This window comes from Pocillopora damicornis, chromosome 11 (assembly GCF_964200805.1).
Source record: "Pocillopora damicornis chromosome 11, jaPocDami1.2, whole genome shotgun sequence".
NCBI lineage: Eukaryota > Metazoa > Cnidaria > Anthozoa > Scleractinia > Pocilloporidae > Pocillopora > Pocillopora damicornis.
In genome coordinates this window covers 6,709,546-6,733,414 of record NC_142680.1, presented here as the reverse complement: position 1 = coordinate 6,733,414, position 23,869 = coordinate 6,709,546, and the positions used below count along the sequence as shown (strand labels likewise).

Here is a 23,869-nt window from a genome sequence, read left to right as displayed (position 1 = left end):
CAATTTTTTGCTAATTATATACAGGAAATCGTAATGGTAATCGAAACTGTTACAACACACCGATACTTGAAATACGTGTTAATTTGCATTTTGATGATTGAGATCTGATCAGACAAACATGTGTTCTCATTGAAAAACGAATTTTAAAACTAAGGGTAAAATTCTTTGGCTTTTCATGAAAACTGGCAAATAGGAAAATATTCACGAAATCTGAGATTTTGGAATCAAAAGAAAACTGCTTTTTAAAGGAAAACGTTGAATCTTTTAACTTGTTTCATAGGAAATTTGTTGGAAAGAAACCGTAAGTGATAGTTTGTGAGGAACAGAGAAACATGAAAGAGGTGAGGATAATCCGAAGATAAACATGCTAAGGTTGGAGAAGAATTATTGTGTTGAGGCTAGATATTCCAAGATACAAAAAACCTTTCTTCTTTATTGCCAGACTTGACCTATCTCTTAAAAAAAGGGGTGAAGTTAGAATCAATTCGTGTAAGCGATTTCGCCATCACCCTAATCACTGATAAGCTTATTGTCTTTATGCACTTGAAATCGTCTATCCTTTACGCTAATCTCGAGAGATTTTAGAATTTGCACGCCAAAATGTATTGTGATACTTCCACAACAATTTTTCTGCTCTTGAAAAGGTGCCAAAGTTTCTGCCCTCAAAAATGTGATTGAAATGAAGCCAATAACTTGTCTAAGATAACAAGAGCATTTCTTAAACAGCGCTGCGATGGCGAAGTTTCTTTGCGGAGTTTTGCTCATGTCAGGTTTAACGAACAATTCCCACTGCGGGATATCCCGCAGGCGTCGAGGGTTCCTTTCCGGAGTGGTATTACATGATAATTTTAATTACGCACTTTTATTAGCGTGACATTTATTTCCTTTCTGAAACAAGGCTAAGGGCACACCTTTTGCAGGAATCCTTCCCGAAACAAGCGCGTTGGAGACTTGAAGAATCGTATTTCATCAGAAAGTCATAATGATTTTAACACTGCTTGCTTTCAACTCTCATATTCTCTTCGAAAAAGCGCAGAAGTTCTTGCTTAATTCAATAGAAACTCTAGCAAGTGTACGAGTCTGGGTTATGCAATATATACGAACTTGTGTAAAGGTTATGGCACTGAACAGGAGTTAAATAATAAAATGAAAGACCGCCAGGGTTTTTTCTTAAGTGCGTGAAGAAACGAAAATGTAAAAATTTTCTCACAGCAGATGGTAATCTATGGAATTACTTCTGGTTTGCCAATGTTCTTCCGGTAGACCTCGCGAGAATCTTTGCAATCATTCTCGAACTTTCTTGTTTACCATGTGCAATTATAAGCGGTTTAATAGGCAAAAAGTATTCTTCGCTCCGAGCCATACATCTTCAACAAACAACTCCGATGTTTTCTTAAATATAAATTCACAGTGATTTTAGATATATGAAATTCATATATTTGTAAATTCATAATTGCACTAGATAAAAGATTTCCAGAACGACTATCAGTATCTTCCGTAGCTTTGTCGGAAAATCAGTCTGGAAATTTTTTAATTTCTATGACGTCAAGCGTTAAACGACCAATTAAACAAGAAAAGCAATAGATAGCATCGGAATTGTTGAGTCGCTGTTCAATTGTCTCGGGTTTCCTTCATCGCGCTAATTTTTGCGACACGCTGCAGAAGAAATTTCTTTTTTGGCCATTACAAATGGCGTGAAGTTGTAAGGATAACATATATAAAAGGTAATTGTTGTCTTAAGATGTTTTATCATAATGGTTTACAAGCTATTGAGTTGTTATCGACTTGTTGCGTGTTGCATTTTTCACGCATGTAAGAGCTATTACATTCCTTTCGAGATTGCGCTCTTGAAAGTGTTTACAGCGTTTCAGCTGTAGATCGCGTTGTTATGTGAACGGTTTTTAAGGTATTACTTGGCAAAATTGAATATCACAAGCCGAGGCTTTGCATTGATTTTCTGGATTTGCAAATATTTAGTGTAGAGAGGTGGACTTCATGGACAGTAGAAGATCTTCTCGTTTATGTAAAAGCTTAACTTTCAAGTTACACCAAATTTAACAATGTGCATCAGCTTCTTCCTTCTTAATCGTCCTCTTAACTTCACTAAGACATCTCGCAGAGGCATTGGCCCTTGCGAAAACAGATCATTTCTGGCAAAGAATTGGGCCTTTGTTATGCACTGGAAAATCGGTTCATTCGCATTCTGTTCAAGTACACCCCTTCAGATTAGATTGGCCGTCATAAAGCTGTCTTGGTAATCTGTCATTGTTATCAGAGATTTAGAAGCCAGTGTCACGTATACTGCAATGTTATTTTATCTAAGTTTTATAACAGTTGTATACATTTATTGCATTACTTGCCAGCCAAAGAAAACTTAAAAAGTTGCTTTTCAAGAAGATAGTTAGGAAAGCTACGTCAATTTTAGTAAAATTCTGTCGACCGTAGCTATATGACTATAAACTTGATCATTCTGATTCAGTTGAAAGTTTCAAATTAGGTAGATAAGACAAGAGGTGATTGCTTTCGATGTTTATAAACTGGATCTTGATGAAGTAGATGTTTTCTTTTCCATCAATCACTTGTGTAACACTCTACGTTTTATTCCTAAAGAGGTCATGATCAGATCGCTTGGTGATGCTCGATGATACTCGCTTTGAACCATAAGAAATCTTAAATTAACGAAGTAGTAGTGAAACGACGGGCATTTTGCCCGCAGTTGACTTTTTCTTATTAATACTATTGTAGCCTCAGCCGATGTTTACCGTCTAGGAGTGGAGTTCGTCCTCTTGATTTTGTTGACATGCAAATTTTTCGCCGGTTAAAAAGTTCTCGCGAGTTACCGCACAAATCAAAAATTATAATGCATCGATGCTGCCCAAACAGGTGAGGACTTCGTCGGTCATTCGCGCTATTTTTTATCTGGCGTTCCTTTCATTGCCTGGATGTGTATAAGCTGAAATACAAACGGCGGATTACTCGCGTCTACGTAGAAGGTGAAAAGGTGATTCAAAAGGTGATTCAAAAGCGTGTATTCATTTTAGTTATCTGTATACTATTGCATGTAGGTGAAGCCCAAAGTAGTGTAAAAACCCGCCACAATGAGATACACAGTCACAGATCGAGATAAAAGCACATAAAAGTTATCTTAAGCTGAGCGTTGCAAAGAAACTGATAAGGACATTTCACTGCTTGTGGGCCTTCATGTCGTGGCCGGCAAATTAGACGGAGTAGGGCCTGGTACCATCGCTGTGTAAATATTGATACGTCAATCGGCACATTTTCGGACAAGCCCGAACATCCAGCTCGCCTTGTAATCGGGTAATGACGGATCACCATTTTTGCGACAGACATAGAACGGAGATAGAATACTTCCGCATAGACTGAATACAAAGCTTGCGCAATTTTCAGGAGCTTTTCTGTCTTCTTTTTTATTAGTGGGAAATTAGACTCTGAGCAGTCCCATCCCTTCGGTGAAATCCGACTCGTGAGTCAATAATAGTAATAATGATAATAAATATAAATAAAAATAAATGAACAAAAAAAATTTATTTTGGCCGTACTTTTCGTGTGCCTCATTCCTAGAGTTCCGGGCTGAGCGCTCACGTCTCTGACTCGCGCAACGGGCTTCGCCGAGAAGCCACGGGGGGCACTGCTCACATTCTAGTGGGAAACTTCAACCCTTTGCCGAGCGAGCTGAGATTCCAGCTTGGTTATATTTCACGGGAAGAATTTCAGATCAACAACTTGGATAATCAAGGCATCGCCTCTCCGGAAAATTGCGATAAAGTTCATATGACATTTCTAGCCCGTTAACCCTTTAACTCTCAGATCAAATTTGTAATTCTCCTTATTGTCAACCATACGATTCTTATAATGTAAGTTCAGAGAATTTGGTATAGGGTCAGGTGCACGTGATTACTCCCTTATCGATATTTTTCTTTATTCTCGTCACTTGTCTGCTTGATATTGTATTGATATTGTAAGAAGTAATTCTGTATTGGTCACTCGTGGGAGTTAAAGGGTTAATCGAGATTTCGAACGAAACAATCGAGATCTCGAGAACTAAGGAGAGAGTGAGTCCAAGAGATCTTGGAAACCAAGGCAGCCCGACTGACCGAGCTCATACGAAGATTCGCCGAAATTTTGGTGAACGCCTTTCGTAACTTTTCCATATGAACGGCCGGTTTTCGGAGAGAAACGCTAATTAGCACATCTTACCGATGTTTATAGGTCATTAATCGGAAGATCTAATATGCTGATTATGCGTATTAACAGAAGTAATACAAGCCAACGATTTTACAGTATGATATACATCTCTTGTTCTGCTGATTGATTTTAAACCACTCTTTAGTTAGCTGAGGTCGATATTCCCTTAAGTATTATACACGATGAGGTTGGATTAAAAAAAAAAAAACGCTCAGGATATTTTTCATGATAGAAAATATTCCTATTTCCATTTCTTCGAGGAATATCAACTTCAATGAACTAAAGAATGGTTTAATACCAAAAGACAAGGAGATAGATTTCATACGTAGGAAATTTTTGCCTCTATTATTCCAGTTAATCTGATAACCTCTAATTTTCTACTTCAGTGAATGTTTCTCCGTGATTATCGATATTCAGGGCCTCCTAAAACGGTTAGAGGAAAAAGGCAGTTATGTGTTTTGGACAGTTTTATCTCTGTAATTGAATTTTACGATTAACACATGTTCGCCGGAAAACTATGTAATAAAGATTTCCATTTTGATGGAAATTGCTGTGAATCGGCAAGTTTTATTTTTACTGCTTGTTACATACACTAGTTGTCAATTTAAAAATGAGTCATATCTGTTCTTACATATTTTGTTTGCACTCAAGGTAACAAGCCAAAACAAAATCCTTGCGGCGGAGAAAGAGCACGAGCAAAAATTTTCGAACGGAAGGAGGTCCTAAAAACCGGAAGATTTACGGTCTGATCTTTAAGTAAAATAAAATAAAAATTATCGAAACTGTACCCATTAGAATATATCATTTTCGTAGGGGAAGAAATAAGGTATCAAAAGGCTTGTAATTGTAAGCTTTGGATAAAACTAATTTTTAAGTGCCATTGTATGATACTTCAATTTTCCTAAAAATGGACTAGATTGATTTACGTGTAGCTATTAATGCATTTGTAGCTTACGTTTTGTATAAGAGCTCTATTTGTATAATTGCTCTTTCTATGTTTTCATCACAATAGAATTAATGCAGTGATCCTTGTTGAATGACGGAAATTATTAGAGCTAAGCGCTTTGTTTATCGTAATAAACTGACGCCTTAAGTGAGTCTCTCGCAGAATCGATCGGCTCTCGTCGGGTATAAAATTTCGTTTACCAGAGATCACTTTATATTGGTTTCTTGTACAAGCCGGATAAATATTTCGTTCGTTTACCTCTGTAAAGCAGGCTAGTTACAGTGCAAAGATTATCACAAACGCTAAAACTCTTTTTTATGTGAAATTTACATAATTGCTCTGTAGATTACTGAAATTTGAGAAGTGGACGAAAATTAGAATAATGCCTTCTTGACCTTTCTCTCTCCTCTTCGGTGATCAAAGCTGAAACGATTTCCGCTATAAGGTGACAAAATTTTAGCCTTTTCAATGTAGTTCTTTGCTTTGCTTTGGTATAGAAAATGACATCACCAAACAGACCGCGGTCGTATTTTTAGCCGCTCACCAACTCTCCATTCATATGTTAATTCCCAATCTTCACCTCTTGCCCTTGTGATGTCATTCAACTTTCAAATTAGTCGAAAGCTCTAAAGAGAGAACACACGGACAAGCGCGGACTTTGTAAGAGTGATCCGGAAATTCAGCGATAATGATAGCTAAACTTTTCCTCTTCTGGATATCCCTGACAAGACTGTCATTCGAGCAGCTCTGTACATATTTTGATTTATACGACGCGGTACATCTTCTGTTTTTAGGAGTCATCGGTATTTGCTTGAGAATCGTTCAGCGCGGGTCATGGAGCGTTAACAGAAAGGTCCGATCAAGTCTTCGATCGCCCACTACTTCTGGAAAAAAACGTGGTTCCGTCTCTTTTGCTGCCGGAACTAAATTTTATCCCATTCAAAGCCATTCTACTCCGGTAGGTGAAAGGTTTTTTCTTCTAATTGTATGCTAGCGGGAAAACTGTTTACTGTAGGAGACATCTTTATGACCTCGAGGCATCAACTTTCATCGATAGCCTTCAAAGTATTGCTCTGCGGACAATTTGTACACAACGCAGCTGGACTGATATTGAATGTACTCAATATAACCCGAGGCTCTGTGGTAAGGCTTTGTAAACAGTTTTCCTCTTTTCTGTTTTGCAGCTAAACTGGACGATATTACGGAACGTGGGCCCCTTGTCAACCATGTCAGAAACTTGGAAAGCTCAGCGATCTTCCTTGAAAATCTCTCTGACCACAGATGATGGAGAAGAAGTGACGGAGGGAGACAGGTACGTTATGTTTTGTTATTATTTTTTCGTGTTAATCTTACCCAGCCCTTGGTTTTTATAATGAGGCTTCTATACCTGTGAAACTGATGATTTCAGCTTTGTAGTTGTAACGTGAATTAATCCCCTGCAGTTTTAAAACGAGCAATTTTTCGAATGTTCGAAGTTGCTGTTGATTCGAATCCAGCTGTATTTTTCTTCTTTTTTTTTACATTAATTTTCTTTTGGATAAAGCTGCACGGATAATTGCCTCAAGCTTATGAGCAGACTGTGGGTTTATTTACATACTGTCAAAGATAGTTCTGATATTTTTTTTGCATGTTTTACTAGTTTATCATTTCCAAGTAGTACCTTTGGCAAAGCGGGAATTTTTTCGGGAGGCCGGTTTCTTTCATTGATAAAATTAAATTCCTCGCTCGCGTTGGGCGTTCGTGTATTTTGTGAACAAAGGACATGTCAAGAATTAAATGAAGCTTCGAATACAGTCCGTTTATTGTCTGCAAACTATGTTATAGACGATTGATCGTGCGAGTGTTTAATTCAAACGCATTTTACGGCCGATTTATTTTCAATTGAAAGAGATTGAGACGCCGATCGGGTATAACTTGTAAGTTTTCTGAGGAAAATTTTAATATTTTGCGATTTTTCTCTCTGTTATTGTGTATTTTTGAACGGGAAATTGACTCATTTGCCGTCCTTACACGTTTGACAGAACTTGGTTTCCCAATGAACAGCTGTTTCGGCTGTAAAGGGTTCCTCGACATCTTGTTTCGTGTTCTTCCGTTATCGCTCGATGAACGATTTTTGGGAAGGACTGTTCGATGTCTTTGTTGATGTGTGCTAAAATTATAAAAACAATTCTTGTGACCTCTGTAGTCAAAACATAGTGATTTCGCTTCAGGACGAGTATCAATGCCGGTTGTTGTTTGAAGTAATTTTGATAATGTGAACCGTGCAAATGGCTTCATTTTCTTCCCATCTTGCTTTACGCGAGCCCAGTATTCTTATAATTAATCTAAAAATGGCTATTTCGAGTTCTTGGGTAATACAGTGGCTGAGCTTTAAATTTGGGCAACATTAAAGCATGCATGCGTATAGAAATAATGAACGTTTTAAACCGGATAATGTCCGGTGAAAAATTAATAGCCGATCAAAATTTAGTGAAAAATTCTAACGAACGAACAGCTTACAAATGTATGACTTAATTTTCTTAGTAAAATTTAGGAGTAAGTTTGTGAAAAAAGATATATTCATATGATAATGTTCAAAACACAACTTAAGTCTTTTAGTTCGAGTTGCCAGTGTCATTACCCTGTTGTAATTAATTTTACACCTGATATATGTTCCAAGATGATTTTATCCTGTCTGGTTATCATAATTAGGTCTAATATCAGAAAAAAAAGGAAATGGGTTATCTTTTTCTGTTATTTATTTTAAAATTTTCAAGACTTTTGTTATTGTGGTTTGCCAGGTGATCAGTATATTTAGTTGAATAAAGTGACAAAAATGTGCAAATTTATTCTGAGTTGTTGTAAATTATTTAAAATATTGTATTTGGAAAATATGAGATTCATTGCCTTGTAACTAGTCATTGTGCTCTGCATTTAAAACTTTTCATGAATAACACAAAAAAAAGCTTACAGGATTTTTTATCTTTTTGCACATGAAAAGGTCTCTGTGTTAGCTAGTGAAATATTAATAAGCGGAAGTAGATTTTGATTGTAAATATGTTTTTTCAGATACTTTCCTCATCCCAGTGTGTCAAAACTATCAGTTTTGATTCTGAAATCTTAAACTTAGAGCACAGCTAATGGTTTTTAACTGTTAATTTTTTTTTGAGATCTAAGATGAACTCTTTAAGAAAGAATAAAGGCAGTATTTTGTTTTAATGTCCCTGCAATGCAGTTTGGGTGCTATTACAGTGACATATGTACATGCAACCTTTTCAGTATCTGTGTTTACTGGCTATTTAATAAGTCTTGAACGAAAAGACAGGTGAAGAAAGAACTGTGGTAATTTAATGAGTAAAAGAGCTTGCACTAGCTTTGACAGCACTAGCTGTTGCTGGCTTTCTGTGAAAAATCTCCAGGTGTTGTTTACTTGTTCGTCAGTTTGCTTTGAAAATGAGGCAGCTGTCTAATGCTTTCTAAAAGTTCAGCATTGGATAGTGATCAAGACAGCACTGGTTCAAATCTTGTTCAGAATTCTTAATTTTTCCTTTTTTCCCATACTTGTGGAGTATTGTTTGTGGAATCTAGATGGGTGATGTTGCATTCTTTTTTCATGACTTATTCCTTAGCTTAGAATTTTAAATTTATTCGCAAGAGATCTGCATATTATAAAATAAGTATGTGATTGTATGATTATATGTATGCATTGTAATGACCAAGTGTGAGATCAAGATGGCTGGATGTTGGCAGAGTTCCTTGTTTACATTTTTCTGGACTGAGATGAAGCTGAGTTCTATAATAATAAAAAAATAAAATGAGGCTAATATCCAGCTATGTCTACCAAACAAGCTTGTTCAAGAAAGGATTTATTATGTTGCGAAAATATTTTGCTTTATTATAAAGCAAGAATGATTTTTGTATTTTGAGAGATGAGAAAGAAAGCCATATTTCTTTGTTTGCAGCACAATAAAACCGCAAGAGTTGTTTATACTTTCTTTTGTTTTGACTGTCTTCTGCTGCTTTTTGTGTCGCAGTCACTGACTTTTTCCAAAAATTATGAACTATGTTAGTTTGCTTCAGGCAATGTTTTTCTTTCACGGGATCAAAGCAGGCAATCCCGAGTGAGCGTTATACTGTAATAATTACATACTGCCTCTACAATTTTGTGCCACTGCATTTTGCTTGCTATGGTGTCCGAAGGTGAATTGTTACCAGTAATCAAAACATATCTTTTTCTTGAACACAATTCAGTTGAATTTGCTGTCAAAAAAATATGTTAATTTGCCATTGAGTAGGCTTTTTTTTCTGCTAATCTTTAAATACATGGAGCAGGATTTAAGAGAATATTTAGCCTGTCAGTAAAAAATGCAAGGAAACCAAGTGTTGTAGTCAGGAATGACCAAAATGTAATTTCTCCTTCAAAAATCAATACAGTATCAAGCAAACTTAGTGATGAGAATTCAGGAAAGATATCACCAACAGGATGATCATTTGATCCAATATCAAATTCTCAGAATTAACATTCTAGGAAATATAGTGGAATTCATGCCGCTGTGGAAAGGCCATTGTGATGTGTTTTTGTGAAGCAATCTAGATCTACCCTCATAATACCTCTCCAAGGAGCATGATAAACTATAAGTGACCAAGACAGAATTTCTCCCTACACTATCAAGCAGACAAGTGATGGGAATAAAGAAGAATATCAACCAGGGGATTATTAGTTAATCCAATACCAAATTCCCTGGATTAACCATTTAAATCCCACATTAGTGACCAAGACAGAATTTCTCCTTAGAGTATCAATACATTATCAAGCAAGCAGTTAGTGAGAATAAAGAAGAATATAAATTAGGGGACTATTGGCAGTGTTCTCCTTTTCAGGCAGTAACCGGTATCATTTACTGCCAGTAGTACCTCTTATTACCACTTAAAATTGCTTGGAATTCTTGAAAACTCAACAGGTATTGCTTTATCGCTTTGAAAATTTATTTTACCTGTCATGCTTGAGAACACTGTATTGGTTGATCTAACACAAAATTCTTAGAACTAACATCATACGAATTGTATGGTAGACAGTAAGGGGAATTGTTAATAAGATCTTGGGAGTGAAAGGGTTAACTTCATGCAAATTGTATGGCTGAAAGTAAGGAGAGTTACTAATGAGATCTTCAGAGTGAATAGGTCAATGTTTGAATCCAAAGTGTGAATGACACATAACAACCCTGAGATGGACTTAAATGTCCATCCTGTTGTAGCCAACCTTAAAAAAACAAGGTCAACAGCAAAGGTTTAAATTTATTTCAGATCGAGACAGGTGTTTTACTTCTTTGTCTTTTAAGATACCCTCTTGCTGGCACTTAAGAAATAAATAGTCCAGGAAAACACAACCCATTAGTGCTTTTGGAAAACACTGTGACTTTATAGGAAATTATATGATGATCACTTTTGGCATTCAAAGGGTTAATCAGTGTTCATATATACCACACAGGTTAATAGTGCTTTTTGCACACACTGATTGGCTAGTTTGGAAGTGAATAGAAGAGTACTATTCACCTCTGAGAAGCGACTTAAACAAAATCATGCGTCAACAGTTTCATTTCAGACCATGTTTTGGTATATCGAAAGAAATAAACTAATTTTTTTGTATCTGTGTGGTATAGACTACAACAGTTATTCACCTCACAATCTGTGTCATTAAAAGTGGTGAATATTGACCTCGCAGCTCAGTAAATGTCCACCACCATTCACCTCCACTTTGGTGAATAATTGTCAATTAGTATAGGTAATAAGATCTTAAGTGCAATTTGGTGTTAATGAGCAGGAATAAATTTTTTCAAAGACAGCAAAATTGCATGAGCCTGTAGGGTAAGTGGAATTTGCAGTCTTTGAAAAATTTACTAGTGCTTATTACACAAAATTGCAAGAGAAATCATGTTATTACTTGTTAATCATATTCATGAAAAAACATTACTGAGAGTCCAGACAGTGGAAATTTTGAAAGCATATGCAGGCTATTTGTAATTTACACTCATGTTACAACTTCGCTCTCATGTTACTCAAGAATGCACTTGTTTTCAGCCAATCTGAAGCACATGATTTTTTTCCTGTACATTATTATTGCCCTTGTTTATAACAATGCTAGCTAATTCCCGTAATTTGTACATCGCAGTTCAATTCATCTTTGCTGTATTTTTCTATCTTGCCGTTCTTACATTCTGCAGTTTCCTGTGAGGCCGATTGTGTGTCTTGCACAATAAAAGAGAGTCAGAATACTCTAGTTTGACATATCTGCATACTAGATCCTGCTGTTGCCTCCTCTGCTGTCAAGTGGAGGGAAATCAGGTTGTGTGTTAATGAGAAAGTTTTGAAATTGTAATTTCTATTATACCAAGAGTATCTGGGGATTAAATTTCTTTAAACCTTGGTCAGATTATGTGAAATTATTTCCAAAACCTTTAAGGGTTTAGGATTAGGAAGGTACAAATTTGGTTTTAAAATGTGCATTTTTCTGAGGGACACAACAGTCATGTTTATCATGTAAACAGAAAAAATTGCACTGTAGCTATAGACATAGGTAGGCTTTAAATTAGCTCAAGGTAGATGTAGTTAGTACCAATGAATTGTCATGTTAAACTATTAGGTTATGCCACCAACAACAGTTATTTCTCAATTGATTAACAAGTAGGGTTTGGATTTGTTTCCATCCGCTTTTAACGTTTCTGCTTAGTACAGGAATTTTGCAAACAGTAAGCAAGACTGACAGGTTGTCAGAAGTAAAGAATTTGAATTTTCTATTTACTACTACATCAAACAAAACAAATCAAAGCAATCTTAGGGTGGGATTTACTTGAGGTACTTGAAAAAAAAGTTACCTCACGCATAGTTTTTGGTGCATTGTTCATGTTCTGTCTCTCAGGAAAGATCATCTTGTTACTTTTCCTTCCAATATGAATATATTATACACAAAAAAGGTAACAAAAATAAGCAACTTCATCAGCTGGAGTGTGTTATCCTCAAATGCCTAGAGATTCTCCTCAACATTTTCACAACCAAACCTTTCACAGCCAAAAGGGAGAATTGCTTATCAGATCTTGAGGGTTAATTTGAACAGTAAAAGAACTGGCTAACTTTGTACACTAGATTGGAGATCCCAAGTGATATTGCAGTCACAGTGATTTCAGTTCATAAGCCATACCCTAAGAGGTGGGCTTATCACAGTTTAGGAAATGTCAGGGGTGAATTTTATGTTACTTTATGCTGGCACAAGCCTTCTCCTGAGAATGTGGCTGAAGTTCAGGGTATGGTATGCCCTGGTGAATGAGGAAGAGAGCTTGATATAAATTGTGCATTAAGTACCTTGCTGGTGCAAGGGAAGGCGTATAGGAGTTTAGATATTCTCATTACCTGCTTGCAAGATAATATATTTATATTATAGTGAGAAGTTACATGTTAATCTCTTCTGGGAGTTAAAGGGTTAAGAGTAGTCGGTCTTTAAGAAAACAGGAAGCTGTCTTTTTTATTTCATTTGTCTGAACAAAAAAAACAACAACAGCAACTTAAATGATTCTATTTCTGGCTTTGTGTTTGTCCCACAGACTTTTTGTGAATCCCAGCTTTGGTGAAAAAGTAATTCCGGTAATTTGCCAAAAATTGGCTCTCGTTTGTTTTCACAAGCACAGGATGAAGTTTGGACCTACTTCTTAATCCTTCAACTCCCAGACCAAATTTGTAATTCTCCCTACTGTGAACTATACAACTCTCATGATGTTAGTTACGAGAATTTAGTATTGGATCAACTAATTATCCCCAAATTGATAGTTTTATTTATTCTCATCACTTGTCTGATTGATAATGTATTGATAATGTAAGGAGAAATTTTGTCTTGGTCACTCATGGGAGTTAAAGGGTTAAGTTTTGACCTCTTCTCACCTCATGTTAAACAAAGCAGATTTTGTGAAGGGCAGATTCCATTTTGTCTAATCCAGTTCTAAAGGCATAAAGAGTGATTATTTAATTTTGTCAGAGTGCAATGTTTATATAACAATCTTTGTTTGCATTTAACTGATTCAAAATACATTCCTATGTTGAGATGTTTCTTTTTTTAGTGCAATTTCTACACAGATCGTGCAGAAATGTGGGAAAAATCAACTGTTTTAATGACCTCTTAATTTTTTTTGCAAGGTCTGCTAACACTGCAATACTGTTTTATTCATTTGATATGTATCGAGAGCTCATCTAAAGGTTCTTTGAAGTTATGTAATCCAACATGAATCTATATGAATTAACTCCAATGCACATGTATATGTTTGGGCTTTGGATTTTGCTGGTAATTGAAAGATATGACATGTGAATTTAGAGAGTCTTACTCCAACTTAATTATATTTGCCAACTTATTTCTAGTTGAAATGGTGTTGTGTTCATTCATAGGAAACTACTTGTTGATAATGTTAAATAGGCTCTTGATTACATAACAATTTGGGTCAAAATGACTTTGTAATCATTTTCCAATTTGAATGTGTTTTTTTTTAATTTCATCAGAATTAAGCTTCTGATTGTCTGCTGCAAAGGGAATGTGAATTTTTTTGCAGTTTGTTTTGATTTGCTTTGTTTTACGCATGGTTTGTCTTGATCAGAACAAGCAAAGAAAGTGCTTTTTTGTACATGAGATTAAAAGTAATTTGGTACCTTTTGTTATTTTAATTTAAGTCCCAGGGGATCCAAAACTACTCTCAAAACAAGAGGAGCAATGATTAGACTCATCTTTATGAATGTTCCATTTGTTAATTGATGGAGCTTTTTACAGGCAACTGTAGAAATATTGTCAGCTTGTTTTTCAACTGGAACAAGATTAATTGGATTTGAAATAAGAACACATGTATCTCTAGATAAGGCAGCAAATCAGAACATTACACCACTTCAACAGAACAAGGGCATGTTTTCTTTTTTTTTGCTGTAGTATTTACCAGTTCTTAATTGGCTGACCCATTGATAACTCTAAGGCTTAAAGTCTCTTGAATGTTTTTCAGTAATTTGCACTCTGTTGAATGTAAACAATTCATTCTTTTCAGAGGTAAAATTTACATACTCCCTTTGCAATCAACATCATGAGATCTTAAATAGTCTCTTTGGTGTAATCATGGTTTTAGATGTGTGTTAACTTAAAATAATTACTCTTGCCTGTCTAAGCTGCAATGTAGACATCCATGCATTGAATAAAAAAATGTCCTTGGCCCAGATCATTGAAAAAAGAACAAAAAACACTTTCAAAATTCCAGTCAAAACTCCCAAGTTGCTATGACACTTGAAGTTATTAATAATACATGTGATAGTGGTTGCATTTCTTTATGTTACATGTTGATTGATTGTTTCTCAGCAGTTGTAAACCGACAGAGGCAAATAAATTTCAAGTAACCACTCATCTCTCTGTCTTCAAAATTTTATTGGAAATTCTAAATTTTGCTTGTTGAATATTACCAGCATGAAAAAGCAAGTAGATGGGTTAAGATTTATTTTTCAATACACTCTTTTTTATCAGCCATTGATGGATTAATTTTAATATTGTTAGAATTTTTTATTGGTTAGTGAAAATATTGTTCATGAATTTGGTAGCTTCCAGACAAAAACTGACCTGTGAAAAATTTTTGACATTGTAATAATAATAATAATAATTTTGGTTAATTTATGCAAGACTCTGCGTTTGGACTTCAAACACAGCTGGCATTATTTAAAACAATGGGGCATTACCATATATGGATTGGTCTGTAGTTTCTACTCAATATATTATCTTCAAAGCAAAATATTCAAGCAAAAAAATTGATGCAGAATGAGTTTTACAGGGTTTTCCTCGACTTCATCCTTTCTAGGACTGTAACTGGGCACTTTTAAAGCAAAATGTTCAATGGAAATTTTCAAAAAACCGAAAATGGGCACGGAAATGGTCTTAAACACCTGGTCAAATGCTAATAGAAAACAGAAAGATGGGAGCTGTTGGTTCAAAGAAACAATCCTCAACATGGTATTTATGAGTTTTAATCTGCTTTCTTGCTTCTGTTCCCCTGCTATGTGATTATTCTGCATTTAGAGATGGTATTTTTTCTGTAACAAGTGCTTGTTAGCCCAGAAACAGTCTAGCTAACTCACAGAAATCTGCTCAAATCCTCAACGAATGGCGTGTGTTTAGATTGTTATTCCTTACAAAACATGGCTGACAGTTGAGTGAAAATTATGTTGCTGTCATTTGATTGATACAAGTTTAAAAAGCTGGAAGGATTTCCTTAAAAAATTGTATCACAATATTGTTATTTTTATCATGAAATCAAAGTATTTTGAGGAAGAACGTTTCTTGAGAAATAGGTTGATGTGTAATTATAACAGTTAAATTGGATGTGTTCTGAGTTTATGGTAATGGCTTTTACCTTTTGATATGAAGTTAGATATCTAGCCTGAAATCAAGATAAAAATGTACTAGTACTAGTAAATAGAATATTATGCTGGGAAATTCAGTGTACTATATTTCATTTTTCAATGTCTTGTGTGAAATATAGCTAACATGGACTTTTCATGTTACAAATGCCCAACATCTACATAATTATGTAAACTATATAAAACCTTGAGTCATCTGTATCTACATGGAGGTAAAAAGATGCCTCCTTTGTTCAAAATTGTACATCTGTCAGGATTATTTTGCTATATTTTCACATAGTGTAAGCAGCCTGTCTTATGATCTTCAAATGATTCACCTCAATGAACACAGTGACATATGTTAAACACAACAGTACGGTAAAGGTTTCTGTTGTCTTTTGCTGAGATCATTTGCATTTTAGCAAGACATTTATGTTTGCCAGTGCCTAGCTTGCTACGAATGAAAAGTTCTCTGTCTGAGGTAAATGTGCATGTGTTCTACTGTATTTCATATTTTTAATCTAATTTGATTTGGCACACTACACAATTTCTAGTACTTCACTTGCTGTAAATGAACATTCACAGTGTTATTGACAGATTCTCCAGAGCTCTATCCTTATTGTCTGAAATTTAACACTCAAACATGAATGCTATTTCAAATGGAAGATTGAGAATTTTTGGAATGTTTTGACAATGCCAGTCATTTTGCTCAGAAATAACATACATTAACTACATGTTTTCACGTTGTGCACTAAATATAACTCTCCATTTGTATTTCAAATATCTTTTTCTCGGTCTTTAGAGTTTTAGAAATCAAGTTTTAAAATCAGCATGGCAGTTATGTGAATGAAAACACTTGCACTTGTTTATTAGTCTTTGCCCACAGTGTGAGCTAATTTATCACATGTTGTAGAAGTGGATTCAAGGTATCTTCCATTCCTTACTGTTGAGAATGAACATATGTTGTAGTCCTTTGAGAATTTTTCAATAATTTTGTCATAAATCACACTTAAAGTAAGTCATATTCATACACTTCTGGAAAATTTTTTTTTCATTGGTGTATGGTCAGATGAGACAGCAAATATTGTAACAGTAGCTAGTAGAGACTACGATAAATTCAAGTGAAGACTAATCATTTTTTCAGATACTTCACATGAAATTTTTTTTTAATTTCTTAAATCAGCACCTAAACTCACTGATCTTGTGGTATACAACTATATTTCACACCTTTTCCATTGAATATCTCCTTTTGAACTGTTGGGGTAGGTTTTGATTCAAGTTGATTGGTGAGTTTTTGATAATTTATGTACAATCAACCCGAAGAAATCTTTATGTGTTAATAATACACCTACAGAAAACATTGTAATTGCACTTCTAACTGTCAACTGATGAATGCAATAGATTTTTTGTTCTTCTTCCTGTTTTTGTGACTTCTCTTAACCTTGGGTTTTCTCAAGCAGAAACAACAGAGTTGATAAAACTGCTTTTGATTGATTTGTAAAGACAAGGCACCAGAAAAGGGGTTATATTAACAGTGTATATTACTAGGCTTGCTTAACATAGTCAGATAAAATTTAAATTGTAAAAATTTTTGTAAAAGTAGGCCATATGCATGAAGCAAATTTCAGCCTTTTACCAAAAGGGAATTTATTTTCACTGATTTTAGCAGGGCATAAAATCACAAATAGGATTGGAAAGATAACATAGACAAGTGTTTTTTTAATTTTTTTTTCTTAAAGCACTGTGTAGAATATTTTTAACCCTTAAAGGCTCTGTATATCTTTTCAAAATAGATTTTTATAAATGAATTCACTCTTACATTATCATTACATTTTCCGGTTTGAAGTTGATTAGGAGATTGAGAAACAAAAATCTACACAGGATTGTTCAATGACAAAAAGTTTTTAGAGCTAAAACTATGATGGTTTTTATGGCAGACAGTGCAGAGCGATGATGTTTAAATCTTTAGACGGAAAGTGTAAATAGAATGTGCAGTGTAGGAGATGTTTTTCATATTACAGTAGCCATGAATGTAATTCTCATGAAATGAATGTAACTTAGCCAACTTCATCACAGTGTGTATCCGGCACACTTTTTGTTAAGGAGAGCGTAAAATAAAGCTAGGTCAGATGAAAAAAAACCTTTGGTAGGAATAAACCAGAAGGGTCAAGGAGTGATAAGGATTAACACAGATTACAATATAAAGTGAGTATGGAAATATCTTGGCATAAATGTAATTATTTATTATGCTATGACTCACAGGTTGCTTTTTCAACCTAGTCTGATGGAGAGATGCTTTTAAATTCAGTGCTCTGTAGACTGGACTATCTCATACAGTATATGGAAGTAATCCACACTGAGGAAGTTAACCTTTTGGTGGGAAGTTTAGGCGATAATTGGTCTTTTAAATGTAACGTACATATAATGTTTACCTAGAGGACAGACTACATGACACATCTGTCGCATTTGAATGATTTACTCCAGATACTTTATTTTATTTAAGATAAATGGAAATTCCTTGTGGTTTGCTGTCAATTCTATTCAGCATTGCAGAGAAATCTGATTGATACATAAAAGACAAGACCATTCTCGATTTTTTAATATTTTATTTACTATTGGTAGTATTTTGGCTGGAAAGAATTTTTAATGCAGCCTCTTTGATAATTGAAATCAGAAATTTCAATTTAAAAAATTACACCCAAATTTTTCAGTTTTTTTTTTTTTTTTTTTTGCAATGATTGATTCACTCATCAGTACACCCCCATCTTTCAAGGGAAATACAAAAATATTTTTTTTGCTCTTTGGTCCATCTGCACGTACTGTGGATGAACTTTAATGGGTATCTTATTAAGGTGTTCTTTTTTTTCCTCTCCTTGTAAAATGAAACAAAAATACACCATGGGAAGTAGGAAGTTTTATACAAGTGTCTGCGGTTGTCATAAACTGGGAAATAAATGTTTATCCCACTACTTTCAAGTGGTTGTTACTTTAAAGAAATGCTCTTTTTTCAGGAAGAGTTTACATTATTTACTTTAGAGCTTTCCATTGGAATAGAATATAGCTGGCCAAAACTGCTGGCTAGTTCCCCATCTTTAGTGGGCTTCTTTCACCTCATTTTATTTGTACAGTAACCATAATTGTTGATAAAAAGTTATATGTATATGTATATACTGTTACCAAAATACCATGGAAGAAATCTAGCCATTTTTCAGCATTGAGTAGAATACTTTACCAGCAACAAACACATGGAACCGATAGGAAATTTTATATATCTCCAGTAGTTGACCTCTATAGCATGAAATCTAGCAAAACAACTTATTTTTCCTAATAACATGGCTGCTTATTATTTCCCTCTATTTTCAAACTCATCAGCATGGATGTCCTTTTAGTTAATCTCAATTTAGTTGAAGATTATAGCTTGCATAGGGATTGTGATCTTTTTCTCTACTGAATGCTTAACTCTACTAGGCCATATAATTACCAACATGAATAAGAAAGCATCTTGACTTTTACTGCAACGACGTACCAGTGTAATTTAAAGGACTTGCACAGCCTGAAATTAAGCAGCCATTTACAGATATATTGCCAGCCTTTCCTTTATCCTCCAGTTATAGGGAAATAATACATGTGTGTTTGTTATCTTTCTTCACTAACTATAAGATTGTATGTTGCCATCAAATTTGGTCTCAAAGGTATTTCTTAGTGAAATAATTTATCAGTTTGGTTGTGTGATAATTCATTTATAGTAACACCAAAACTGCACCATCCAACATTCAAAGCTTTGGATGCATTCACTCTTCAAGTCTAAAACATTACTTTGTTACCCTTTATGCCATGACATTGATCAGTATACTGTTCTCAATACATTTTCTATGATACTTACAAAAGTAATTTGTTTGACAATCAATAGCTTTACTATTTAGGGATCGTTTTCTTTATTCTCTAAACCTAAATGTGAGATTCTAGAGCAACATTATGGGAGAAGTTAAATTTGATCATTATTTTTTTTATTTTGTTGTTTATTTGATTATTTTGCCATTTTGTAATTATAACACATCAGTAAAAATAAAGGAAGTTCATAAAACTGAATATAATATAACTGAAAATTGTGTTGAGAAAACTTGTAGAGAAACCAAGAGGTTAATGGCTGATATACAAAGTGCAATATAAGTTATATGGCATAATTTAGGTACAAAAATTTAAGGCATACACACACAAAGAAAACAATAACAACAACATTATTAGGAACTCAAACAATCCTATAGATAAACAGCTCAAGAAAAGTTGAAAAAAAATAAAAATAAATAAAAAAAGGAGTCAACTTAGGAATAGGTTTGCAACATTTGTTGACTTAACAGGAAAAGAAAGCCAATATTTTGGATTTCTATATTTAGAGAATTGAAAAATTTAGGTCCGTGGAAATCTGATAGGTCAAATGAAGAAGTGCCCTTTCCTGGATTAAGCCTCATTGTTATGTTAATTTCCTTGTTGTTATTGTTTGATGTCACATTCTGTGTTGGAAGCAATTGACTTTGAGAGCTTGAGAATTCATATCACATTTTTTTATGCTGCAGCTTTCCAAGGAAGCGTGAACGGACAAAATATTCTTCCCAAGGTGAAGACTCAGTTGAGAGATCTGATGGAGACAGACTAACACTCCCAGTTCCCACACGGAGAGGGTCCTTCCTTTATAAATCTGACAGCGAGTTTGAGCTAGCATCCAAATGTGTAACGTCAAGGCATCACTCCTTCAGCGAAGGGTTAGTGAACTGCTTGTGACCACTTCTAATCTTAAAAACCAATGTTTGATACTTGTATGAAGGGGATAAGTTTCTAAAGAAACTGTGGTGCTATGAATGAGGAAACCCTATTACTTGAAACATCAGCTTAGAAAGTCTTCATGGTGGCCAATTTATATTATCAACTCAAATTACAGTGTTCTCCTTTTCAGGCAGTAACCGGTAACATTTACCGCCTGTTCCACCTATTGTACCTCTTATTACCATCTAAAATTGCATGGAATTCTTGAAAATTCAACATGTAAAGGATTGCTTTACCGGTGTGAAAATTTATTTTATCTGCCATGCTTAAACTAAGGGAGAACACTGAATTATTTTGATACATGTCTGTTTGGGTGTGACCCAGGAAAGCTGGGAGTCCACATTCAAACTTTTTGTGAAAAATCTACATACAAAATTATGTAAAATGACAAACCTGTTTTGTTTAACAGATGTTTTTTAGTAAGTCCCCTCACATCAAAATAAAGAACTCTTAGGTAGAAATTTGCCTGAGGAGGAGAAAAGCAAAGTGAAGGAGTCAAACCATGAAAACTTTCTTAGTTGTTTTCAGTTACTGGTACTGTATATGTTATGTCACACAGATTAGCCCTAACTTGGCAAACTTGATCCAAGTTTTCTGGCTAATGCATGTGAGCAGATGGAATGAAGGCCATTGTAGGCCATACGACCAGCTGATTGACATCTCTACATGGTGTGCTTTGATGTTATTTGTAACAGTAGAGAGCTACTGTTTGGATATTTTAAAAACGTTGATTGCTTGCAGGGGGCAAATACATTCCTGTCTTTTATGCTGACTTCAATTAATGAATTGAAAAGGCCCATGTTCAATAGAAATCTGCATCATTTGAACTTTTGGCTGCCCTGTGTGTCTGAAATATTTGTATATGTGTGTTTATATATTTCACTAGAATTACTGAAATGTAAGACCTACAAAAAAATTTCCCAGCTGTACTAACAGTTACTAATATGACTCCATTTCTTAGCTTTGCCAAGTTCAGCACTTCCCAAGAAAATCTAACACTGTAGGCTTCAATCAACTTGTGTTGTTTTCATAATTAATTTTGTTTCCTATACTAATGGCAACTCATGGTATTTTTATAACTGCATGAATGGAAATTTTTCAATCTTTTCTTGAGATCTTCTAATCATCAACAGTATATGGAATTTGATCAAGCTTTCTTTCACAATTAATGAGAGAAAGAAAACAATTGGAATTTGAAGATTCTGGTTATGAGAATTTAGCGTGAAATTAGTACAGAGTAAAACAAAAGTTTCACTGTTTTATTGTTAACTGTGGACTTAACAGCACCATTTTCCATTTTTTTTTTTAGAACTCGAGTAGAAGAGCTAGTTACTCCTTTTGCACAGGTAAGAATTTTTTTCCCTTATTCAAGGGATAATGCTAATAGCAATGGCTAAGTTCTGTTTCATTTCTTTTCTCACCTAGATGTACTTTTGTTGTTCAAATCTGTAACATATCTTTGGGTGCAGTTATTTGAATGAAGGTTGACCCTTATCCGGGATTCAACCTGTTTCACCCTAACATCAGTATGCATATTCTCCATACTGTCCCCATATATTACCTTAAGTGCTGATAAGGAGAATTTGTTTAACAATCAAGACCATCTTAAGTTGGTGACCATTTCCTTTATTCTCATGACCTTAATGTGTGATTCACAGGTGATATTGTAAGGAGAAATTAGATGCTGGTCACTCTTAGTGGTCAAAGGGTTGGAGTCAAACTAATTTCTGCCTTTTTTGTGCTTTCTAAGGCAAATGTTTTATCGAAATAATTATATCTTAATATATTTATATTTTTTTGTATTTTTGATTTCCTCCATTTCAACTAGTACAGCATTTTGAATAATTACAAAATGAGAAAGAAAATGGAGAAGGGTATAATTAAACCCCTTTAAGTTCAAACTACATTTTTTCATACAGTAAACCAAAAGCAATACAATTATAAGAGAGGGAAGAGGAATCACACTTTAAACAACAGATGTATAAATAGTCCATGGTCAAAGGAAGACATGAATTAATACTGAGAAAAGTAAAACAAAAAATGCTCTTTTAAATAGTTTTTTTAGTGGGCTTCTCCCATTTAGATATAGGACTATCATTTCAATTGTAGCATCCAGTAACTGTTGGACAGAATCTCCTAATGTCTATTCTTAACTCTTTCACTCCTATGAGTGACCAAGACAGAATTTCTCCTTACAATATCATTACAATATCAACCAGATAAGTGATGAGAATAAAGAAAAATATCAATTTGGGGATAATTAGTTGATCCAATACTAAATTCTCTGAATTAACATTATAAGAATTGTATGGTTGATAGTAAGGAGAATGACAAATTCGATCTGGGAGTTAAAGGGTTAAGGGGCTCTGGTGCAGGTGCTGCAAAGGTGCACTTCTAGTGGCATCGTCATCTTGCTGCAAGGTTGGGCCAAGGGAAGGAAAAGATAAGCAGGAAAACTCTCAGAGGGTGAAAAATTGTTTATCTCAGTCATGACAAAATTTGTTTTGGTGAATGTCTATATTGGAACAATATTGATCTTGGCTCAAAATTGTATGCTTTTGTCATGAAGGAATTATTGTAACAACGTTATTTTTATTACATTGAATATTTACAAGCTAGTTACATGTTATTTACATTTTTTTGCTATCTTTGTGTCCATTTCTCTGTAGATTCTCTCAAGTTTGCGAAATGTCAGAAACAATTTCATGTCACTGACCAATGCTAAAAAAGAAAAGTAAGTTTTGTAACACTCCAGCAGGACTCATAGCTTTGTCTACTATATACATGTACCACTGTGACAGGGCAACTTCTCTGTAGGGGGTAACTTACAGAAAGCTGGCCAATCAGATAACTAGAAATGAGCAATGAACTCCCTCTAAATTCTTTGTCACTTTTGTTTGCGTTTGTTTGTAAATCGAATGGTACGCAAGTAATTATTTCCTCTCGTTGTTTGCTCCCCATGGCGCAGTTTTCAATTGTGTGCTGAAAAGCAAAACCAAAGTAATCAAAACGGCCAATCAAAAGGTTGATTCACATTATCATTAGCCAATGAGAATTCTGAGTAACACTAGGAAAATGCAAAAAGCGCGGGAAGAGGCGGATGACTCATCACGATCGGTCATCCGCGTCTGATTGGTTGAGAGGATGGCGCTAGTTTCTGGCTCAAACGCAGAGCGAACTAAAGAAACACGGAAGTTTACTTTCGACACAAATGGAAGTATGCTTAAGTTTGTTTGAATTATCCTGGAAACAGTGTTAGCACTGAAAGCAATTTTACAACAAAAAATATTCTTTGACAAAGATTAGTGTGACCGTACTCTACCAAAAATTTAATTTGTATTATAATGACTATTCTATTTGAATTTTTGCTTATGCTGTCCTATTAATAATTGGTTCAAAATAATATCAATTTTATTCTTATATTAAAGTTCACACGGCAACCAGGTGGACGATCAGACATAGTTTGATGCTACTCTGGTTTGCAGATTTAATGAATGTAATCGAAGAAGTTATAAT

General features: G+C 34.7%; 1 protein-coding gene across 20 annotated transcripts in view; it reads left to right on the top strand.

Annotated features, from left to right (window-relative positions):
* The window catches only part of LOC113670430 (3',5'-cyclic-AMP phosphodiesterase 4C), a 51,138-nt gene that overhangs the window by 11,725 nt on the left and 15,544 nt on the right, over positions 1–23,869 (top strand). For 6 of the 20 annotated variants that reach the window (XM_089186834.1, XM_089186836.1, XM_089186831.1 and 3 more), the window contains 6 exons: positions 281–341; positions 5,947–6,110; positions 6,337–6,464; positions 20,107–20,292; positions 21,663–21,699; positions 23,023–23,087. In XM_089186834.1, coding sequence (XP_089042960.1) covers positions 6,379–6,464; positions 20,107–20,292; positions 21,663–21,699; positions 23,023–23,087 — 374 coding nt within the window. In that variant the 5' untranslated portion in view covers positions 281–341; positions 5,947–6,110; positions 6,337–6,378. Of the gene's footprint in view, positions 1–280; positions 373–1,595; positions 1,725–4,857; positions 4,950–5,502; positions 5,598–5,751; positions 6,111–6,336; positions 6,465–14,880; positions 15,147–20,106; positions 20,293–21,662; positions 21,700–23,022; positions 23,088–23,869 lie in introns of those variants that run through there. The other 14 variants (XM_089186838.1, XM_089186844.1, XM_089186845.1 and 11 more) reach the window with 8 other exon arrangements.